The sequence below is a fragment of the Falco rusticolus genome, chromosome 5, assembly GCF_015220075.1.
Source record: "Falco rusticolus isolate bFalRus1 chromosome 5, bFalRus1.pri, whole genome shotgun sequence".
Classification (NCBI taxonomy): domain Eukaryota; kingdom Metazoa; phylum Chordata; class Aves; order Falconiformes; family Falconidae; genus Falco; species Falco rusticolus.
Genome location: NC_051191.1, coordinates 67,019,301 through 67,042,686, shown reverse-complemented (window position 1 = coordinate 67,042,686; position 23,386 = coordinate 67,019,301). Strand labels below are relative to the sequence as shown.

At 44.3% G+C, this 23,386-nt stretch overlaps 1 protein-coding gene across 2 annotated transcripts in view; it reads right to left on the bottom strand.

Annotated features, from left to right (window-relative positions):
* TMTC1 (transmembrane O-mannosyltransferase targeting cadherins 1) overlaps positions 1 to 23,386 on the bottom strand; it is a 148,713-nt gene that overhangs the window by 28,628 nt on the left and 96,699 nt on the right. Inside the window, exons 10-11 of one of the 2 annotated variants that reach the window (XM_037389546.1) lie at positions 20,601 to 20,765; positions 12,330 to 12,443 (exon numbers count right to left, since the gene is read on the bottom strand). In XM_037389546.1, the coding sequence (XP_037245443.1) occupies positions 12,330 to 12,443; positions 20,601 to 20,765 (279 nt within the window). The remainder of the gene's footprint in view (positions 1 to 12,329; positions 12,444 to 20,600; positions 20,766 to 23,386) is intronic. The other variant, XM_037389547.1, reaches the window with a different exon arrangement.

Sequence of the window (23,386 nt, the reverse complement as noted above, 5' to 3'; positions counted from 1 at the left end):
CCCCTGTTAATAACAGCTTCCTGGGAATAAAAACAAAGAGTAGAACAAAGTCTTGTGGCTGGATTTACAGAACAGCATAAAACATGACCACGGATGACTAATCAAAGCTACATTTACTCAAAAAGTCTCAAAATGTTTCTGCAAAACTGGCAGATTCACCATTTGCAAACTGGTTTGCTTTTTGCTGTATGTGACCTATTGTTTTAACAAATGGAGACACATATACATTTTTTCCCCTGATTTTTATGTTATCGGGAGGTTTGTGTTGTTTTTCAAGACTTTTGGAATTGGTCCCAATGATTCCCGATGTCTACTTTACTTATTTTGACTGTAAGCAATCTGATGCAAAGATTGTCTCTTCCCCACATGTATTTATTTCTTTGGAAGGGTCAGAAACACATTACCAGGGCAAGAAGGTCTCCTGTTAACCTGGAGTCTCTTCGTGCCACAATAATGATAATACTCAGAAGTCAGGCCTTGCTTTACAAATACTCAGGACACTCTGAGACAGAAGGAATCAGCTGATGGTACATATATGCCTTGCTTTGCAACTTCTCTTAAGAAACAAAGCTCTCTATCTGGACACACACGGAGCTGTATTTTCCTTGCCACCACCATTGATAATGGCAACAGTCTGCAGGCAATATCCTTCTTGCTATGCATCTGATTAGGTAGAAATTCCTCCAGGCTTCACCTAATCAAATGCAAGTGCTGCATTATTTATGAAAGAGAGCTGAATTTCATTAAACTTATTCTACAAGAAGCAGTTCATGTAAAAAATCCATTTCTCCTTTCTTTTAGAAATCAGAATAATTTTCTTTAAAAACCTGTATTCACAGGTAATTATAATAGAAGTCTTGAAACAGCAAAATTACTTTAAAAAAAGGAAACCAACCCATCAAAAGTATATTTTAAATCAGACTGGGATTTCATTTCTAAAGAGAAGACAAGTGGGATGTTTCCTCATTGCAGAATGAATAATTCAAATGATTCCTCCAGTGCTGTATCTGCAATTGTCAGAATAAATTTAAGCAGCTTTTTCTTTAACTGTTACAGGTATACACTGCACAAGAACTCCTGTTACTAATTATCCCCACTTTTTTTAGGCCAGCAAAATTCCCTCTAATACCAATGAACAAAAGCCTTATTGACTTGCACAGTCAAGAGATTCCCAGTTTTACAGGAAGATACCAGGCACAGAACACACTGTCATCAAACTGCTGATGACCATTTATTTTGCTTTTTAATTTAATGCTATTACCTGAAACAACAGTTTAAAAAAAATAATAAATTGAGGGGTTCTGTTTGGCACCATATCTGAACTACAAAACAATTCCAGTGAAAAGAAAAAGGGAGGGAATTTGTTGTCTTGACTACAACATATAATCTACCAAGAATTTTAATTATTTTAATTCAGATCGAGAGAGACCACTTAAACAACTGGCAAGCTCTGCTCACAGTCCTGCCTTTAAACTGCCTTTGGTATGGTGCCAGAGGTATTCAGGGGGCAGAAGGCATTAGTGTGACAACTCCCCACCCACTCTTAAGAGCGTTATGTGGGTTTTGCACAGCCATCGCTATGCGGGGGCAGAGAGTAAGAGGGGATGGGGCCAGACTAACGTGCAATTAGCCTGGAAAACTACACAAATAGCATGGAAAAGGCTGCAATACTGGCTTTCAGGGGTCTGGGCAGCCCCCAACAGCCACCACTTGACAGAAGAGGTTATTGACATTAGTCCAGAGACACCTCTCAGGGACAGCTCTGAGACATCGTGCACCTGGGTGACTTTCCCTGATGCCCCAGCCCAGTGTCCATCCCCCCGCCACCCTCCAAGCATTGATGATAAGCCTGTGGAAAGTGCATTGCCAGTGACTTGAAACATGAGGCCTTAAAGCCACTACAAAAGCTGTAGACAACAATGGCCATCATTAATCTAAAAGCCATGCCATGGCAGCAGCAGCAGAAAGAACAAACATGCCTGCATCATCTTGCACAATATTCAAAGGGGCTCCAAGTATACTAATTTCTGCTAGAAAGAAAAATCAGCAATGGATTCAGCTGGGGAGACCTAACACGCCTCTTTTTTGTTAATGCATCTTTTGATTAAAGCATGCATTCAAACCTAGCGCTCGTGGGGAATGCTCCACCTCTGAAGCAGCTGTGATTAATTACCACTGCTTGCTGCTGCTGTGAAAAAACAGGTTATGTTACCTCTCTTGTGGTAAAAGGAGAAGGGGAGCTGAAGAGCCCTAGGACAAACCTCCTCTCACCAGTCCTCCATACCACAGGACACCTCCCTGCTACCTGCTCTCAGCTCTCCCAGTGCTTACGCGACTGCAACACTCGGCATCCATGAGGCTCACTTCAGCCTGATTAAGTACACAGAGTCAGGCCTTAATTACCCAAGACCAATTACTTGCTGGCAGCATGGCAACTTGTTTTTAAGGCATGTTTTGCCCCATTCCAACACATACCATAATATTTCATTGGCATCATCTTGCCAATAAAAGTAAGAATTTTACATGGATAATGTTTCATCTGTGCCAAATTTTTATACTGCCCATTTTGTATTTACTCCAGTATACCACTTCAAGCCAATTTCCCAATTTTAATATTACATCACACTCATGTATTTACATAAGTTCTCAATAAAGCTATATGTCAGTTTGAATTAAAACTTGACTTGATGTAATTCCAAGACTAGTCATCCTACAGGGAACTGTCCTTCACTGGCAACAACGTGGGCCATGGACTCATGACAGAGTGGCACCTTGTTCTGAGAGAGGCTCTACATCATGTGGAAAAGAGCAGGTCACAGAGCCAGGCCCTATCTCTTTCTCAAAAAGACCTTCAATTTTCAGCATTTGAATTCCTTTTATAGAGGGAGAGATCCTGCAATTTTAAGCAGCAGTTGGTTTTCTCTTGAAGAGTTTTCATAGTTGCATCAATATTTCCCATCCTTCAGCTTGGCAGAAGGTTTGTGGCAGGCTGGGATTTTTTGTATTTTTAAAAAAAAACCAGACTGGAAGTCCTGTTGAAAGTTGAGGGATCTAATGCCTTTGGGTTCCTTTGAAAGCCTCAGGCACAACCTTGCTCACTGAAAGCATGACAAAGCAGCCATACTCCTGGCTGCACACAGCACGGCCTGGCGTTGGGTATTGCATCATGCCCATTTCCACGTACTCAGCTGTGAGGTGGTCCGGCTCAGGACCTCACAAAATGCTGAGAGTAGCACAGGGAGCAATCGCACCCCAGCATGGTGCTGGTCACTCTCAAAGCATCCCTGAGGGCCCCGTTAGGGTCCTCACTGGTGTTACATGGACCAGCTCAGGACCTGATGGAGGTCCTGCTCAAGAAGTCGGGGGGGGGAGGTGTGCCTAATCACCAGTGCCTGCATCTGCTTCAGACACCTGCCCAAGGTGCCCTTCCCCTGCTGCTGCTGAAGGATAGGGGGTCCCCCACAGATGCCTTGGGTACCCCAGCCCACCTCAAATGACCTCTATCTTCTAGTAGGAAGAAGTCACCCACATTTTGGCACTGAGCACCTACAACGTGAGCACTGAGAGACAGTGCTTATCCCTGCCACGCTTCCCATGTGGCCCGGGACAACTCTGTCTCTCAGGGTTACCATGCCCCATCACTACAGTGACAATAACAAAACTCCTCTGCCCTGTACTACAGCCTCTCCACTCATAACACAACCCCACCGCAGTGATGACAGCCTCCAGCTACAGTCAGTGGCCGGCACAGCAGGATCCTGATCTCAGCTGGGATCTCCAGAGGCCAATTTGGTATAAATAGGAAGTGCTGAATTGCAGCCAGGGATCGGTGGAAGGAGGAAAGGTCCTGGCTGTACAGCTTCTTCCCCCACCAGGCAGCCCAGCCGGCAGGAACAGCAGCTCACAGGCACCCTACCACCACCAAACTCTTTCAACAGGGTGAGTCTGATGGGCAGAGCATGGCTGCTGTCCCCTAACATCTAGGGAAACCTCTCCAGGACAAAAATGTGAGAAAAAGGGAAACTGAATTGATTCAATCTGTAAATTGACAAAAGCCCCATGAATTCTTTGACCCTGGCATCCATTAAGAAAAAAACCCCAAACAACATATCCAGAAGCTTGCCATTTAAAAAACAAACCTGTAGCACATTGAACAGTATTACCATTTACGAATTTTCATTACATTTTCAAACCTGGGCAGGAGTAGAAGCTTAGAAGTCAAAGCTGAGGAGAAAAAAAGGATTTCAAGTCAAACAACATTGCAGCTAAATAAAAATAAATAAATAAATAAATAAAACATTTTCTGCTAAACTCACATGTTCCCTGTGGTGCCAAGGCAACATGAGGTTATCAAACTGGGCTGCTTGTTTACATTCTCACATAAAGAATTCATGCAGGATCCATGTAAGTCCTGAAAACCTCAGAAACCACTCAAGCCCAACAAAGGACTAATAATTCATGACATGGCTGACCTACAGATAGCACAAACATACACACCTCCACAGAATCCACAGAAGCCAGAGGGACACCACAGCAAACGGGACCATCGGGTGAGTTCTTCAACCAAACCATTACATGAGGGGATGAAATAACCACATATATCTCATCTAAGCAGATGGGGCGAAATCACACCTGTCATCTCCCAAGGTTCACAGGTGCCAGAGGAAGTTGTACGGCCCCATACTGTCACCCGTGATGACAACTGTCTCTGAGATGCCTGGGGGTTGCCTCAGTCTTTGGTATAAATCCGAGCAGCCCCATTCCAGCACCACTCAAATTGCTTGAAGGGGCCGTTCAAAAGCCTGGGGATCAGCAGAGTGCCTCAACTACTCCTGCCAAGCCTTCACAGAAAGTCTCAAGGTTACCCTTGACAGACGTGCATTGGGAACCAATTTTTCTGCTGACCCTTGGTAAGGACCAGCGAAGGCAAGTCTTTGATGATTTAGCACAACAATAATCAGTGTGACCTGGTCATTCTTTGAGCAAAGTTTTCATAAAGACAAGGACAGAAGACTAGCGAAAAAGAAATGGCTGTGGGAACAAGTAATTAACCCTTGGACTTGTGTTTCTCATTAGCCACTAGTGAAAAATAGACTTGAACACCTGCAAAATACAGCCATAGGTTTCTCTCTATATAGCCCACATAAAATACAAAATAGATGCCTTGTCCCAATAAGACAACAGCTTTGCAGCTTCATTAGAGATGCATTTTCCATTTCCCAGATTGTTAGCATCAGCCCCCTATATGTAAGTAGCCAGAGCAATGATGCAGTGTCTGAGGAAGGCTACAGAGCAGTCATTCTTGTAGCTGATGGGGGCTCTTCTCCAAGAAGATGTGTTAGAAAAGCCAGCAAGTCCCTGAAGGACCTGCACCCACAACAGAAACCATGGTCTAGGAAGGGATCCTGCCTGTAAATACCAGTGTCCAGGGGTCAGTTACACATACATCTGTCCATCCCAGCAGACGCATCAGCTTCCATTGCTGTCAATGCAGTTCCAAGGCACACATGATGCCTCTGCATCAGGGCTCATGGTTACACTTACACCAGTTTAGTTTTTGAGTAAATAACAGCACATGCTTGATTGATATTTGGTTACTAAAAAGCAGAAAAACTAAGCAGAGGTGGAGCACACCCCAAAACAGGCACGGATTAGCACTTCATAGAGAACAGGTTCAAAAATACATTACACTAGCTGAAGTAATTTGGCCATCATCCCATGCACTGTGTTGTAAAGGCCATTAAGTCTCCAATTCAAATTACCAGGCAGGCCTTTCAGCCATCAATTACTATTAAATCCCTCAACAATTTTGTCTAGCTTCAGGACAGCCACCATATACATACACAAGAGCACCAATTACCCCAAAAGCCTATTGTCGAAGTGTGATTCAGACGAACATGGTGCAAAGATGTTTCCGACTGCTTGGACGTGATCTGCCCCAGTAACACAGAGTATTATGTGAAGTCTCTATGAAGCTGTTTCTTCAAATGCCTAACCAGAGGGCTTGCTCCAAAGGCCTAAGTAACACCAAGTGTCAGAAGGGCACTCACGGTTTCAGGAGCAAATGCAGCCCTGGCAGTCACAGCAAAGCAGCACTACACATTTTTGACTCACTGTAAAAACAGGCTAACAAATGGTGCTGGTATTTTAATTCTTTCCAGAAATAAATCACAGATGGTATCCAAGGCCACCTGCAGTCCATGCTGAGAGGCATTTTCAAGGCACACACAGAGACACACACACACAAAGGGCTGTATGAACACAATTTTTTTACTGCACGAAGAGTGCAATTTAACTGAATTTAAACAACCCCGAGTTCTGTTGATTTAAGATATATAAAAACCCAGTGGGAAGGTGTGTGGGAAAGCTTAGCAAGAAACCTGAGTCTCCCTTACAGCATTAGGGCTTTATTTCTAAAGTGGAGTGAGGAAAAAGAGCAGCCTCACTTGCTCCTTTTCTACCCATTTCAGCGATGTTATGAACCAATTTTATTTCCTCGGTGAGGGATATGGATATGGTACCTAAACAGCTTCCTCCTCCCTCCTCCTCCATCTAGCCTGCTTTTGAGTACCAAGTATACATAAGCATGATCTCATGACAGTTCTTGATGCTACAAACAAGCATTCCCAGTTTCCATGCTGTGAGCAATGCCCTAAGCTGTATTATTTGCAAGCTCTGCAAGAGCCAGACTACACATGCCACAGCACCAAGCATTTTCATACTGGTTCATCTGCCTTCTGGCCCACTCTCTCCTCCCTCTCAAGGCTGAGCACCAGAGCAGCTCCCTGAGCCACAAGGAAAGCCATCCTGAGAGTTCCTGCTTGCTGCCCAGAAGCTCTCCTCTCTGGAAGACACCACAAGAGAGAAGGGAGGTTTCTGCATGGCAGGCTGGTCCCCTTCCTGCTCTGGTCAGCTGCATTTGGCAAAGAAAATCCAAGGGGAGCTTGCGACTATGAACCTGTTGATGTGCAGGCACACTGCAGATGTGTGTGCACTCTCACGTACACACACTAGTGCATTTACGTACATAAACTCACAGTATTACATATATGGTGGATATTTCCTGCAGGACTCTACTATCAGGTATTACACTGACAGTAAGAGTCAGTTCACACACTTGCCCATGCCTCCCTTGGGAGACAGCAGCACTCCAGAGAGCAGCTCCAGGTTGCCGTGCAGTCCCTGATGCTTGCAGGGACGGCCTGAGTCTCTCTCTCTCCTCCCTTGGCCTTACTGTCTGTATTTTTTCTTTCAGCACTCTTCCTTCTTTAGTCCCCTAATCCCAGTTCATTTCTGTGACTTTCATCCAGAAAAAAGCAGTTATGAAGAAATAATTCATTTATGATTTGATCATTTTGTATCATTTAATGGTCAAAGTATCTGCCTTCACACAAAGACAACTTTCTCCCCTACTATTAACTTAAACACAATACTCTACTGACATTTCTTAACTAAGGGCAAATCTGTATGTTTTTATATCCAAAAGTACAAACATGAATTTTTAATGTTGACCTTTTGCCAGACACAGAAATGTAGCTTGAATAGCACAGAACTATTATTAGCCTGTTTATTCACCCAACGCCAGTAAGAAACCCAGCAACCTCCTTCAGCCCCACTTGCTGTCGCCCACATTGATCTACCATCCATGGTTAGCATGGCCCTGGCAATGAACACGGAGACAGATGGTAAGAAAATGCTGCTTTGGGAATTAAAATTTTGAATTAACGCAATTGTAGCAGGGAAGGTGAATCCCCCCCTTCCCCCTTCCATTGTTAGAAAGGTTACTAAAACTGTAACAAATGTTCATCAAATGGGTTTTAAGGCTTTACTGTTTTTCTCTCTCTGCACGTCAGCTCATGTGTGTTCCTGAGGAGCGAAAAAACAGTCTCAACAGCAACATCAAGCAAACAAGGCTGGGGAGAAGTAGGACAAAAGCTTGGTAGCTATCAACAATAGCAAAAATATCTTCATTACCACATGAGAGTTGTTCTTCATATTTGCATGAGGTTGCATGACCTCATATTCTCACTCACAAGCTTGAGAGTGATGAGACAAATATTATTTCAGATAAGATCAGCTCTGTTTGATCTCCAGGAGCAGGGCGTCTCTGAAATTCCTAGCAGCAGCTGCAAATCTGCAGCAGAAGCGGCAGCAAGAATGTTAAGGCCAGCTTTCAGAGTAGCCATGGTCAACCCACATCTCAGAGTATTTCTGGCCTTTATTTTAACACCAAAAAACCCCCAAGTATCTCCTGGGGTCACTACCGTGTGTCAGGCAAAGCAGTCTAATCCAGCAGCGTGTTTGTGTTGTTTTACTGAAGGCAAGCTGAAAGGTTTATAAGCCACTGCTACAACTGTAGAACACCAGCTGTCCATCGGGGCTGCTTTATGGATAACTCATCTTGCATCCCCAAAGGGCTCTCCATTCCCCTTTTAGGAACCCAACATACAGGAGGAGCTTTTCCAACGTACACAGAATGTTTTTTCTTTTCATTCTTCCCCTCTCCAATTCCAGTGTTGTTCTTCATTTTTGCATTTCATTTCCGTTTTCATTTCCCCTGCTTTTGGACAGCATAATTAGATTGCACTAATTACCTAAGCCTGGCTCCATCAGGGTGTTGTGTCACTGGCCCCTGGGCTGGGGTGAGGAATCAGTTTTTTGACAGACCACCTGCAATGGCATCAACAGGTGGCTGTCAGGATCAATCGCCAAGTTTGCCTTGGAAACCTGCCCTGCAGTTTCACTGTCAGAGAAAACACATTCTTCTCCCCCACCTATCTGTCCTGAAGTTAACAGAGATACACCAACATGTGCCAGCAGAGGATCCCGCCTGCCTTGGAAAGTGGGAATGGGAGCAATCCATTAAAGCACCAGGGATGAATTTTCCCAGGATTTAGTCTCAATTGCTATTATTTCACTATGTAACCTGTGTGCACTTCAACATCTTTTCCCACACTATAGCTACAACCTCACCTGCCTGTTCCCCAGGAGCAATGCTTTGCTAAATAGCTACATGGCAACCGACGCTTCTGGCAGAGCAGCGGCACGTGGATATGCATCATTACGTTCGTGGAATGGTAATTGCCAGCAGTTCAAGCCGTTGACTGCACACTGACAGGATCACTTTTGTTTAGCAAACAGTTAAACTCAAGTCACCAGAGACCAAGCAGACCTACACTGTAATTTGGCACAAGCTTTAGAAGTGAGCTGGAACAGCGCATCACCCATGTGCCTCAGACGGAGCTGGCATGAGGCAATGCCGCTCTCCCTCTCCTACTTCCCAGGAGCTCCCAGGTGGTGGCAGAGGCATTTTGCATCCTTATTGACTCCATTTCCTTATTAATTGTCTTATTGATCTGCTCACTGCACACTAGGCGGATATGATACTTTGATCTTCCATACCTCTAACGGTGCTGCCACTGGATTACGAAGCCTGTTGAGCAGCTTGTACTTTCTGTAATCTGTGGAGTGTAGATCCACCTGGACTCACCTGGAGAGAGGACACCCAGTGAGGGGTACCTGGGGGAAAGCAGGGAAGCTTGTTGTGTTAGCACCTGAGCTGCTGGTCTGCCTACTCTCTGACAAGGAAATTCACGCAGCGAGTAGCAATTCAGCTTCCCAGCTGTTCTTCCATTTTCAGGTCAGCCCAGTGGCCAAAAATACTCTGAACCATCAAAACGTGGTCAGGACACTACAGCTACTACATCCTTCTCTCTAATTGTAGAGTAATCGGTCTACAATCAGAGAAGCAACTGCACAGCAGGAGTCAGTGAGGATGGATAAACAGCTTGGACATGAACTCTCTTCTTATCCGTAATACCAGTCTAGAGTCTTCCACTATATCCACCATCATGTTGCCTGTCCCACATCCATCACTTTCTCCACTGCTTCAACACAGCTATCACGTGTAGGCACCTAGTGGAGGCTGCAAGACCTGCACACAACCCCAGCCATTTCAGAAGGGTACGTCTGAGGGGAAAACACGGAATGTAATTCTCAACAGGAGAACACGCTATACTTTCTACTTACACTGTTTTATTGCTTATTACACAGGCCCCAGATAATTTCCCTGTGACAGGGGTGGGAAGAAGGGGTAAAAATAAGGGAAGTGTAAGTGCAGAGAGATGAGGTGACAGGACCAAGTAATGCAGCTTCCCAATGATGGAGCCAGCAGGAGACTCCCAACTCCTGGTCCGCACGGCCGCGTCAGATAGTGAATGTGCAAGGTGGGGACAAGGCCTTGCTTTTCAAAAGTGCCAACTAATCCTGAAGCTACTGAAGCAAGTAGAGCACTAGCACTGGTGCCACTGAGACACCAAGTGCATACAGAAAAGCGTGGTTGGTTCTGTGTGGCTCCAAGCCCTGACAAGGCTTCGGATGCTCTATAAAGAGTACCACACCAGCACAAACCATGCAATCTAATAAAGTTGAGGAAATGTTTGCAATCAGTTCTCAAAACAGAACCTTTCATAATAGAAATACTGCAGAGCAGAAGACAGAATTATAATTATAATAAATGGGTGCTGCTGAGTTAGAGAAGAGCAAAATCTTTTGTCCGCAAATCCCATTTACACAAGCAGAGGCAATGTTGGTAGGAGCAGTTCAGTTACTCTCTGTACTAGCACATACACTGCAGGGCTTGGATAATTTTTCTTAGTCCCTCTTCTTTTTAAATTGCAACAGGCTTTTCTGGTAAGTTGGAGAAAGTTCAGAGACTAGCTACAAGAATGACTGAAGGAGTGCAAAACCTCACATAACACTGAAAACGGTGGCTGCTACATCAGTGGGTTGTATCAAGCAACAGGTTAAGGAAGAAGTTGATCACTATGGAAAACAGACTTCTGGTAATGGAATCTTCAGTGTGGCACTTAAAGGTATAAACAAATCCAATGACTGGAAGCTGATGTTAAACAAATCAGACTAAAAATAAAGGACATTTTCAACAGCCAAAGTAATTAACCTTCAGTACAATTTATTGATGGTTGTGCTAGATTTTCCGTTCCTGGAAACATTAAAAAATAGGATGGAGGGTTTTCTAAATTACTTCCTAAATGCTCAGCATTGTAAAGCAGAACAGGATGCTGCTCAAAAAAGCTAAAAATCACCTTCACCCAGGTTCAGGCCCTTCTCAGTGACAATGAAATCCTGTTCTCTCAGCTTAACCTGGGTGAGTTAGGAGCCCTTGGAGAGCCTTTGTTATAACCCCGTCAGCTGGCCAGAAGACAAAAGAGAAATGTAATTTCTGGAGTTTCCTGCCACACCACATATTGAGAAAGAACATTTCTTGCACCTCCTGACATGCCCTGTGGAGCTGAGCTCTGCCCTTGCTGTCCATCAGAGCCACTCCTCACCTTGTCTGTCCTTCCCACATATGCTTTTATTCCTGGAGACATTATCTGCGCTCTCCATGTCTGCTTTGCCTTGCCACTCTTCCCACTGCCCTTTTCCCTGCGCTCATTTCCCTGAGTGGCTTGTCCCTTCTGCCAAACCTCCAGGATCAGGGGAGAGGTTTGGGGAACTGGGGTGACCTGCTTGCTGTACCAAGCGCTGCCTGGGCAGCGGGGAGCAGCTGAGGCCCTGGCCAAGCTGCACTAACAGCTCCAGCAGGAGTGGCAAGCGGAGGGATGCTGCTCACAGGGAGTCATCCCTTCCGTGCGTGGTCAGGAAGGTCCTTCAGAGATACCATAGGAGATGTCCCGTATTACAGCGCAGTCCTGGGCCCAGATTTCCATGTATCTATGGACAAGGCGTTTCACCTTCCTGCGTCAGCTTCCCCCTGTACAGAACCCTGTTGTTACTGCACAGCAGCATTTTCAGGATCGATTAGTTTAGTGTTCATGCAAAGCTCTGTGGACAGAAGCCTCAATACAAGTAGTAAGTACTATTGTTATTACTGCGCTTCAGATGGCTACAGCACTGGCATTTTCCAGGCATGCACCATTAACAATTTGCTAAGATAAATGGCCCAGGAACCTGAAAATGCATTTAGGACAACTACCTCCCGCTTACCAGCGTACATTCAGCTGCATAAATGACACCTCATTGCTCAATGTGTAGCTATGGTAACATCTCTATCTCATATATTGAAGTGCGCACGCACACACACACACATATATACACGCGTGGAGGTGAAGGGAAGGCAGGCTACCTCATTTACTGACAGACAAACACCAAGCCAGGGAACTTTCCCAGCCTCCAAAAAGCTGAGCTGCCCTCAGGAGCCTGGGGTGAGGAACAGGCAACTCACCCCATGCCCAGCAGGGAAGGGCTCAGCTAACAGCAGGCTGCACTGCACAGAGCGAGCCCCTCCAGGCCCTCAAGGGACTTACTTGAGAGCAGTTTTGTAATGGTAGATCGCCTCAATGTTACGGCCCTGGTCTTTCAGAAAATTGGCATAGTTGTAGTGCACCTTGGCATTGTGGGGCAGGGTCTTCACTCCTGAGCTGCAAAGAGGAACAGAAGCAGGACAGTGTTAGTGGCCAGGTTACCCCACCTTCCCCGAGGTCCGCCTTCTCAGTCCCTTTTTCTGAAAAGTTTGCTTGGATTTTGAGTGCCTTGTTGCCTCCTGCACACTACTTGTGCCAACACAACTTATGTTGCAACCCCAAGCTTCTTTCACGCACTGGTACACCATGTACCCCAGGCAGACATAAATATGTGGCAGCAATTCAACTTATCCTGTCCCCTTTCACTGCAGGCGCCTCTAGCACCAACACTGCAACACTCCCTGTGCCCAGATGCTGTCGTATTTCAAAATCTGAATTACTACATTGAAAGGCTCTAAAAAGGCTAATAATTAGAGGCAAAGCATGTAGTACTTTCTATAATATAGACATAACAGGCTCCCTGCTTAAACCTGAGTGTCACAAAGCTCCTTATGAAAATTTTGATTTACATCTGTCAGCTGCAGGTACCAGAAAGAAGGTATCGTTTCCATATGCATCAGCCACTAGAGGGGATGCATAGCATACTCTGAGTACCAAGCCAGCACGAATGCACCGCTTAGCACTGAGCGGAGTATGGCTAGGAGGTGAGGACTAACGGGACTCTCGCCCTTAGCTGGCAAGTGGTATGCTCTGGCATTATAACACATGACTGAGGCCATGTGGCTGCACAGCCACCCCACCTCTCCCCTGCCATGTGTAGATTGGACTCAACAGTTGGAATTAATAATGAGGGCACAAAGACAAAAGGAGAAGAGCAAGCATATGCTTATTTACTTAATAGAGAGCACAGAAAGCAAGGTACACCTTGCACAGCTAGAGGAAATGCTGTTTCAAGGTTAAAGGGAGAAAGAAATCACAGGAGCACGTATGCTATGGAAACATTTCCCTGTGAGAATCCAGAGAAGTCGGTGCTCCGTTTAATGGGGGGAATCTTTTCCAGCACATAAATAGGGGCTCTCTGAGGTAATGGGAAATAAGGATGGATGAATTTGTTCACATAAAACCAGACAAAGCACTGTTTCTTGCTCACAAGCAGATTCCTGCCAGCTGCTCATTTCCTCCCCCACCCCCAGCCCCATCTCTGACTCTCCTACCTCAGGTAGGAAAAGCAAGGATTAGAAAACTCCCAAATCTTGTTGCTTTGCCTTGTTTGTCTTGTCTCTCCTGTTTAGCTTTGGTGGGCTTGGAAGTTAATCATAAGACAGGTCACACACAGCTCCTACAGTGGGGTGCACACTCTCTCCCGTGGGGAGAATGCACCCACAGCTGCAGAAAGCTTTTGTCAGGGATTTCATTAGAAAATGGCACTAGAGAATCGTAGTGGCAAATATCATATCTTTTTGGTTATCTGCAGCCAGTGGTATCAAGCATCGCTAATGCCTACTTGTAAAGGTTCCAAAGATTTGCCCACGGCTGCCTTAGAGAGTTCAGCACAACACAGCCACAGTTTGCCTACTGAAATTAAAAACACACCTTGCATTTGGCTTCCTAATCATCAGGTATTTCCAAATTACTTACTGGGAGCACTACACGAATAAGACATTTTGTGACTAATCGCTGAATTAAATCAGTTAATTGATGCTATTCTTAAGAGAATGATTTTTCTATATTAGTTTTCACAAAGATATACTGCACCAGCAGCAAGTAATGTGTGACTGCTATGGCTATGTTAATTTCCATTGGCCTTGGGAGCTATTAACTACACACTTACAACCTCTGGGCATTACTGGAATATTAATTCTTATACAAGAGAGGGTTTCATTACATCAGCGCCAGCGTTACAGGCAGAGACACACACAAGCACTCAAAACTGCTGCTCTCTCAGACCTACATGTGATGAGTTGCTGGTTCTGCTACAGCCTCTGCTGGAACAGAGCAAACTGAGTTATCAATGAGGAGTACATTGCATATGCACAACTACTTCAGTTCTAATGAAATACAGTTTTAACAGTAAGATACATATGTTTAAATATTTTAAGTCTGGACTGTTTCCCTTTAAATAGAATTTATTATTAATCCTGCTAGTCCCATTTATTAAAATGTCACTAATAAAGCTCCTTTCAACTGCGTGCTTCTGCTGGAGGTGGAGGTGACACAGGAAAGGCAGAAATCTGTTTGGGTTCTTGCGATGCTCTCTTCTGCATCACACTGCTCACACTCCCTAACCTATTTATTCTCCTCACATGGGTGGGGAGGACGGATTTCATTTTGCAAACGCACAAGGCAATGACTGAGGCTGCTTGGAGTCTCTGCCCTGTGGGAGGTAGTAGCAAACAGTGCTGGGCATGGAGGGGATTTTTTAGGAGAGTATAGGCAAACACTCCTGCTAATTGCTTCTTGACCAGCTGAGAACATTGTTTGCTCGTTGACTGAGGAAACAATAATGTCCATAATGCAAGCCAAGCAGGAAAGGGTGGAGTATAAATAACAAAGCAGAACACAATGTTCTTCCATTTCTGCTTCCTGCAAGCCCCCAGTCTCTCAATATTTCAATCTAATTTTCCAATGGGGTTTTCCAAACTCTCCTATTTCTCTCTTTCCCAGCGCAGCACACACATGCCCTTCTGAAAACCTATGGCACAGATATGGCTCCTGCCAGAAACTAGCCCACCAACATCAGACGTCACTTCTCTTGAGGATTTCCTTCCTTTTTGACTTCTATGACAGCAGTAAGCAGCATAAATGGAAAATAAACAATAGGCAAACCCTTTTACGTAACACGTCCTCTCCCTGGAAAGGCAGAAGCCTATTAGCCATAAATCAGAGAAATAAAATACCACTGGTATTTTCCAACCTCAAATACCAGCATTACCTAAATCCCACTTCAGTTGGGAAAAGCGTCCTGTGAACCCCTCTGTTGTTTTGCTAAATGCATGTCCTGCTCTGCAAAGTAACTGGGCGCAGGGCTGCGGCTTCATTGATTTTCTGTGATCTCCATATGAAAAGTGCTCAGTTCACAAGGAAATGAGGCCACTCCTGCCTCAGCAGGAGCCCTGGGAGATGGATGGGGTCTCCTCTGCTTTGGGAATCATTATCATCAATAAAGGTTCTATACAGCAAATTATTCTCTAGATGACACAAACAACCACTTTCCTTGGCCTCCTACCCTTGTATCTATTTCATAGATAGCAATGTTGGGCCATATTAAACTGTTTTGTAGAAGATGCACAAAACACAACAGGACTTGCTCTCCTCAGCTGAGCTAGCTTTCAGAAGTAACAAAGCAACACAGCAGTAAATGCCACCTTTGGGGCTGGGCTGATTTTTGCAAATTACTTAAGTCAGCAGACTTGGCTTGGGAGGGAAAACTGCTGACTAAGAAAGTGGCACTTTCATACAGTTCCTTTGCTGGTTACAACTGCGTTTCCAGGCACTGTCACAAACGTGGGCAGCATATGCAGATGCTTTCCAGGAGCAACAGGAAACGTGGCAGCTTGACAAACCTTGACTAGGTCGGTACAGCAGATGCAGAGGTTAGCCCACAGCCCTCACCACCTCCTCTCTGGCTTCAGACATCAACACTGACCACAGCTGGAGCCTGTGGAGCCTGACCTCCTGGCCTATGCATTTGCTCTATAGGGTAGTTCCTTAAATATTTAACAAATAAGCCCTTCCTGCCCACCTGCCAATACAGTAAGACAAACTGCCCGGGGCTTCTAGAGATCTGTTGGAATAATACACTTCAAACAGCTAGACCTCTATATATTTGGCCACTTCTTATACTTGTAGCTCATTTGCTTCTCATTTAGTCCTTGCACATATGCTAGTGCACCTATGCGGAGATGCATCATTTCCTCAGACAGCAGCATCCTCCCCCACACTGCTCCTTTCAGCCAGGACCCAGTAGGATGCAGAAAACTTGGCCCCTGGGCTGGAGACTGAGAGTCAGGATGGCCCAGAGATGGCAACAGTGCTGCTGCACAATGTCAAAGCAGGGTAAGCCTTAAGAATGAGACAATATGGGGTACAAGCACAAAACTGGTAACATAGTGAGTATACGAACGTTTCCTGGACCAGTGTAGAGAAGGCATGTATAAAAGAACAAGTCTCAGCCAAAGGAATCAAGACAGATCGACCCTGAAGAACCACATCCAAGCAAATGAAGGAATGGAAAGTAGAGGTGAAGGGGAATAAAAAAGTAAGGAGGAAAAAAGCAGTAATTATTAAAGCAGCAACTGGAGAAAGAAGAATGAAGAACTAGGAAAGGGAGTAAAGATTCTCTCAGCACATACTTTAAAAAAACAATTCAACACACACAGAGACTACCAAGTAGGTTGATTTATGTCTCCTTTCCCACATCTATAGATCTGCTCTGTTTCCTTTTTATTTTCCCTCATATTCTTTACTGTTTCTTATCTCCTCCTCCTGCTCTGTCCTTTCTAATTTGTTGCTGGAGCACATGCCTCCATCCACTTCTCCTCCCTCTCCTCATCTGCCTATATACAGCCTCCTCCTCCTGCCCCAAAGAGGAGATCTCCCACTCCTGGAATGACGTTATCTTCTTGTTATACCATTCTTCTTTTGCATTTCCTTCCCAACAACAAGAACAGTCCTACCATATTACAGACTCATGAGAGATGTATAACACCTATCAAAGAAGATTTTAAAAAGACAACAAAAAGGCTAATATAGTTAAACAGCACAGTAAAGAAAGCTATAAGAAATGAAAAACACCCTTTAAAAAGTGAACGTCACAGCTACAAAAGGAAAAAAGAAAAGAGGATAAGCTTCAGCAAGTTAAACATAAACCATAATTAGGCAGACCAAAAGAGATTTAAGGAAAAACTTGCTAAAGCCATCAAAGCTAATAATGGAATACATCAGATATAGGAAACCTGCCAAAGATCCCCTAAGGCAAATAGATGATGGAGGTCTAAAAGTAGCACTTGAAAAAGAAAAGGCCACAGCAGAAAAGCTAAATGGATTATCTGCATCAGTGCTCACTACAGTGGAACTGAGGGAGGTTGACACACAGGAGCCCTTCCTTACAGGGGCAAGTCCAAAGCACTGTCTCAAGCTGAAGTGGCAGTAGAAGAGACCTTAAAAGAAATCAACACCAAGAACAGTTATAAATCCATTGGGCCTGGGAGTATGCATCCAAAGGAAATCAAATGTGATGCTGCTATTAGCTGTGGTACATAGCCTATCATTTAAATCAGGCCGGCACTAGAGCAATGGCAGGTGATGAACTTTATGTCATTTGGCTCCAGGGAGGGGATCTGGGGGGCAACAGATGAGCAAGTCTGATTTCCACTCTGGGTAACTTGGGGAAAGCCATAATAAAAACTAGTTCTAGCAAACTTCTGGATAACTACAATTCAACAGAGAAGAACTAAGCTTGTATTTTGCAGAAAGAAGTCAGCTGGGCAGATCTGTCATTCTTTGATAGAATCAACAGGTACATAGTACTGAAGCTATGGAAAGCTTTTATGAAAATCCAAATATAGCCCAGTCAGACAGAATCACATACATCACTGTTGTATACTTAAATGTTCAAAAAGGGTTTTAATAAAATCCCTCACTAAAGACTTCCAATTTCTTAAAGGCATCGTGCAGTATGAGGGAAGGTTCTCTCCTGTATCAATACCTCATTGAAGGACAGCAAGCAGAGAGCACAAGTACCTGAACAGTTTTTACAACTGGAGAAGACTGCAAGCAGGGTTCCCTAGAGACATGCAGTGGCATCTCAGCTGCTTCACACGTTCACAAAGGATCTTGAAAAGGGAACAAACAGGGATGTGACACATTTGCTGATTTCACTGATGTGAATCACACTGCAGGAATTAAAGCTAACTACAGATTGTTGCAGGAGGATCTCACTGTATCAAAGCCTGGGCAAGAAGATGGCAGATGAAATGCAATTCTGGTACAGGCACAAGTACCAGAGAGTGTGTGCACACACACTCTAAATCTGCATAAATTGGCATACAGATTGATGTCTAAGTATCAGACACCTCCACTCACAAGAGGTATCTCTGAGTTTGTGTGGACAGTGCTGTGAAAATATAACCCAGTGCTCAGGAGAGGTCACAAAAGGCAAGTGGAAGGTCAGGAATTAATAGGCGAGAACAAAAAACAGAAAGCAGACCTACATCACTGTGCTGCACATATCGCTTGAAAGGTGATTCTGGTCTCCAGCAAAGACTGACAAGCAGGATCAGAAATGCAGAACAACTTCCATGTGAGGCAAGTTCAAAACTAGCAGACTCCAGCATGAAGGGGACAGCCTTGGGTGAAGGCATGGAGGTAAAGGCATGGAAGGCAGAGGACAAGTGATGAGCTGATTGTTACTCACTACTCATTCAGCACACCAGAACTAGGAGACACAAACAAGATGATCAGGCAGAAGGCTCACAGCACTCAGAAGGGAAATCTTAGTGTGCAGACTGTGTAATTTAATGACAGGGCCCCGCACACAGGATGCTGTAGAAGCCAAAACTATAAATAGATTTGAAAAAACAGTCAGAGACATTAGTGGAAGAAAAGTCCATCAGTGGCTGTTAAAACAAAAATAGCAAGTAACTCCTGACTCAGGAAGTCTTTAAACTGTAGATTACTGCAAGCTGGGAAAGGACTGGAGAGAACCATCACTATTGCTGGCCCTATTCTCACATTGCTTTTTTACTCTGCTGCTGCTGACTGCTCTCAGGGGCAGGCCATGATATGAGGTGACCCAGCAGGAGCATACCTATATTCTTGCCTTCTCCTTAAAAGCCCAGGGCAGATCTATCTCCTGGAATTGTCCCCAGAAGACCTGAGCTGAAGAACAAGCCAGCTCAACCCAAGCTACCAATCCCTACATACTCCCCTGGCAACACCAAATCCCTACCGTGAGGCAAGGTGTATTAGCTCCAGCTCAGTACTGCATTGAAGCAGTGGCATGGTTTCTGAATTTGAGCTGGCTTGTAGATGGTCACACTGCTTTGAATGGAGGTAGGATGGACAGAAGTCTATTTGCATCCAACTAAGCAGACGTAACCTTATACTCCTCTACTGCAGCAGAACCCCTGGCACCCCATAACATCCCAAGAATGCTCCTTGTTAGGAGATGCCCTCCTGTCATCCGCTCCTGTTCAACTTCATAGTTCTTAAACACGAGTGACCACAACTGTACATAACACGATACCAGATGATGCCTGCAACACGGCATATGGAATTCCCATCTTCCCACCCCCCTTTCAACAAGAGAGTCATCCAACTTGGAAAGGTGTCCAGCTTTCCTCCAAGCATCCAACATTAGCTAGAAGGGTTTGGACTGGAGGTGCACATCATGGGGATCACGTGCGAGCCCAGACCAGTCACCATAGCTGCTATTGTTTGAACAGCAAACAGCATTGCAGGGAGACGGGCAATGAATCACGCTGGGGAGAAGAAACCCTCATTCCAGATTCTTTTGAAAAAAATCCGACTAACAGAGCTCCAACCACTTCAATAGTATTTCCTGAAGACTGAAGGGTGCACATAAAAAATAATTCAATACTCTTTAGTGCCGCGTAAATAAAACTTTGCTCTGGCCAATAAGTTAGAAAGTAAAGCTAAGCAACCCACGCACACATCACCTGCATTTCTGCAATTACTTCACAATTAGACAACTGCTAAAAGCAGCTGGAGGCAAATGCAATACATTTGCTAGGAAAACACAAAATAAAACAGTGTTTCAGTGCAAAAAAATACATAAATGAGGTTATAAAGAAAGCTGTTTGGCAAAGAGTAATCAAATAAAATGAAATATGGTACATTAAGTTTGGCACTTTATGGCATTTCATTTTAGTCTTTAAGAACATCACTAAAGAAATGCCAATATACTCGATTGCGTTACTATGGTGTTCTGGAGGTTTGCAACAAACTTTTGCTGTCTTTGAAAAGAAAACTGTTACATTATTGGTAAATCTACAGAACTGAAGTTATTTAAAACCAGCATGTCTTAAAAATGTGATTGCCAGAACCAAAGTTTGTGTATAAGCATATAAAGTGCTGACACCAGTTTTTGCACAGTTGCCTGAAAACAGAAAGTACCTGTTATTTTATAATAATCAAAATGTTAATCATAGCAATGCATCAATAACAGGACTTGTAATAAAGAAATCTATTCCATGTAATCAACTTACTTAAAACAATACAAAAATGCAAATATTCTCCTGTGGTCACTTATACCTGAAAAGGGATTCTCGTGACAGCCAGATTTCATTCTGTTTCACGGTCTTCCAAGAGAAGAGCAGCAGCAGTAAAGCAAAGAGGGTCAGAACAGTAATTCTCCACTTACTTAACCATGTCGACAGCTTTTTTAGACCGTGGACAAAAAGGATGCAGTATCCCATACTGGAAAAAAAGGAAACGGAAAAGGTACCAAAAGTTATATTCTAGTATTCCAGTTTATATGCAAGACCATTCAGTATTGCATTTATTACACAATTATAGAGGTTTTGGACTAATTATATTTTCCAGGCTAAAAAACTCCAATTCAACAGCAGTTTTTCTCAAGTCACTACACAATTTCCAAATTAATCTAAATGATAGATGCGGATGCCAAAAGTACAGTAGTGTACATAATACCACCCAGCATAATGGTAGCTTACACCAGCCCACAGAAGGCAGCTGCTTTTCTGAACAGCAAGCTGAGAAAGCATCATGTAATAACAGTAATACTAGGCACTTAACAGAGCAGTGTGGAAGTGAAAAGCATTTTAATACAGGGAAGTGTCTAAATAACTCCAGTGGTGGCCACTGTTGATTCTAGTTTTACAAATTGTGAAGCTGAGGTGGAAGAGTGAGTGTTGTAGTAAATGCCGCAGCTGGAGTGGGTGGCAGAGGCCACATCAAAAGTCAGAAGTCCCTGTCCTGGTCTTGCACAGCCATCAGGGCCAGCCCTTCCCTTTCTAATGCCCAGTCCAGAACACGTGAGATACTCTAGCAGAGCTTCTTCACTGCCCTTCCATGAAGCCACAAACGGTCTTCTTCAGTGCCCAGCCTCCCAATACTTCCATGGCTCTCCACGCATAACTACTGAGGCATTTTCTGTGAAGTGACCTGCATTTTGAACTGAAGTCTTACTCCTGTATAACCTTAAATCAATTCACTAATTGTCTACCTTACTTCAGGTGTTATGTTAATTCTTCCAGTGATGTCCCTCTGAGTTGGACATGGAGTTTTCAGTTGCTGTACTTGGCATGCAACTAATGCTACTTGGCATTTTTTAAGAGGAATTTCAATTCCTATTGCTCAAGGAATTTCATTAGTTTATCTGTAACTCTCCAATGCAGTTACTCAGCACCTGATTTAGTTTTAAGACTTAAAAGCTTAGTCCAGGCAGCTCCCGCTGAAGAAAAAAGGGGCAGAAGGGTCTGGAATAACACATGGGGACCACCAATACACAGAGGCAAAAGAGCAGACACTGGCACACCCTGAACACCAGCTGAATCCCACACTTCAGTGCATGCAGGCTGGAGGCAGACAGCTCATTGCATCTCCACATGTTTCAGCTGGAGGTCTGCAAGCTTTCCTGGTCTGTACTGAGAAAGCCGGGCAACTTCTTGGTGAGACCGTTATAAGGTGAAAAAAGCTAAGAACTCAATTCCCCTGTCAGAGGTGACCTTGCAAGGAAACATGTCATATGGCAAAAGTGAATCTGGAAATCAGAAAAAGAAAAAATTCTTATCTTCAAGGAGCTGTGAGCGTGCTTCCTGGCAATTTCTCTGCCCTCTTGGAGGGCTAGGAACACTGCTACTGCCTGGGCTTCCTAAGGATGGTGAGAGACAATAAATCTTGCTTTTACTAAGGAGAAAAGTGCCTCTGTTGTACATACTGACCAACAGCAGGCAGTGGTGCTGTCTCTGGCACAGCACAGGTGCCATATAGAACACAGAGAGGTATAGACTAGGGGGCAAATCCAGAAACATCATCAGATCTGTGATCATTCAAAACTTCCCATTACTGTTTTAGAGTTCTCCCATTTTTCAGAAGTGGGTATCAATTATTTTTTTTCACTTAACTCTGCTTGCATTTTGCTGCAACGCATTTCCTATGGAACTTGCACTGTTTTTTTCCACAAATTCTTTTGCACGCATATGTTTATTGCACCTACATTAACTTCAAGCAGACATTTAGAGCTACAGACTGAGATGCTTGTGCCAAACAATCCAGCCTTTATAGCTATTGAACCCTACTTCTAAAACCTCTGAAAAGCTAATCTTGGTACTAAACCCTTCCTTTCCAATAAGAAATGTCTCAAAAACCTGCAGATGGTTTTCACTCTGTTATTTTGCCTTTCAGCAATTTCATCCTTCCCTTGGAATTAATTATCTGACATAAACATTATTTAATTGCTTTAGCACAAGGCCATTTTCAAAGGAATTTCCCTACACCTTCATATATTCAAGAACAGGCCTTTTCTAACAGAATTGTGAATGCGTCCAGAAAACAAAAAATGCAAACGTCAGTGTCTTGGTATTTATGTCAATCCCTGCCCCAGCTGTTGGGAATTTCTGCCTTAGCAGCAGCACTCAGTCTACTTGTCCAAGGCACAAGCCAGCACCGCGTTACAGCTTACCCAGCCACTGGAAAGGTGCTGTTTCCAGGGGTTATTCTCGAACATCTGCAGTGTATTGCCATGACAGATACAGAGAGATGCTGGGTGCTACAGAGGAGTAAGGGCTCATCTCAGGCTGCAGCTCCCATCCCAGCTGCACTGGCAACGACACAGTGCAGGTAACGCAGCAGCGCCCAGCTCTGCATGGCAGTCAGGGGCTCCCAAAGCACTTTGCAAAGGAGGTCTGCTGCGATTTTACCCTTACAGAGCAGGAACCTGACATGGCTGTAAAGTTATTTCCTCTGCTGACAGGGGTTAGCAAACACAGTCCAGGGCTCTACCCACCACACAGGGGAGAGCACTCAGTGGAAACCAAGGTATCTTGCTGAAAAGGCCACAGGACTCCCTGAGAGAT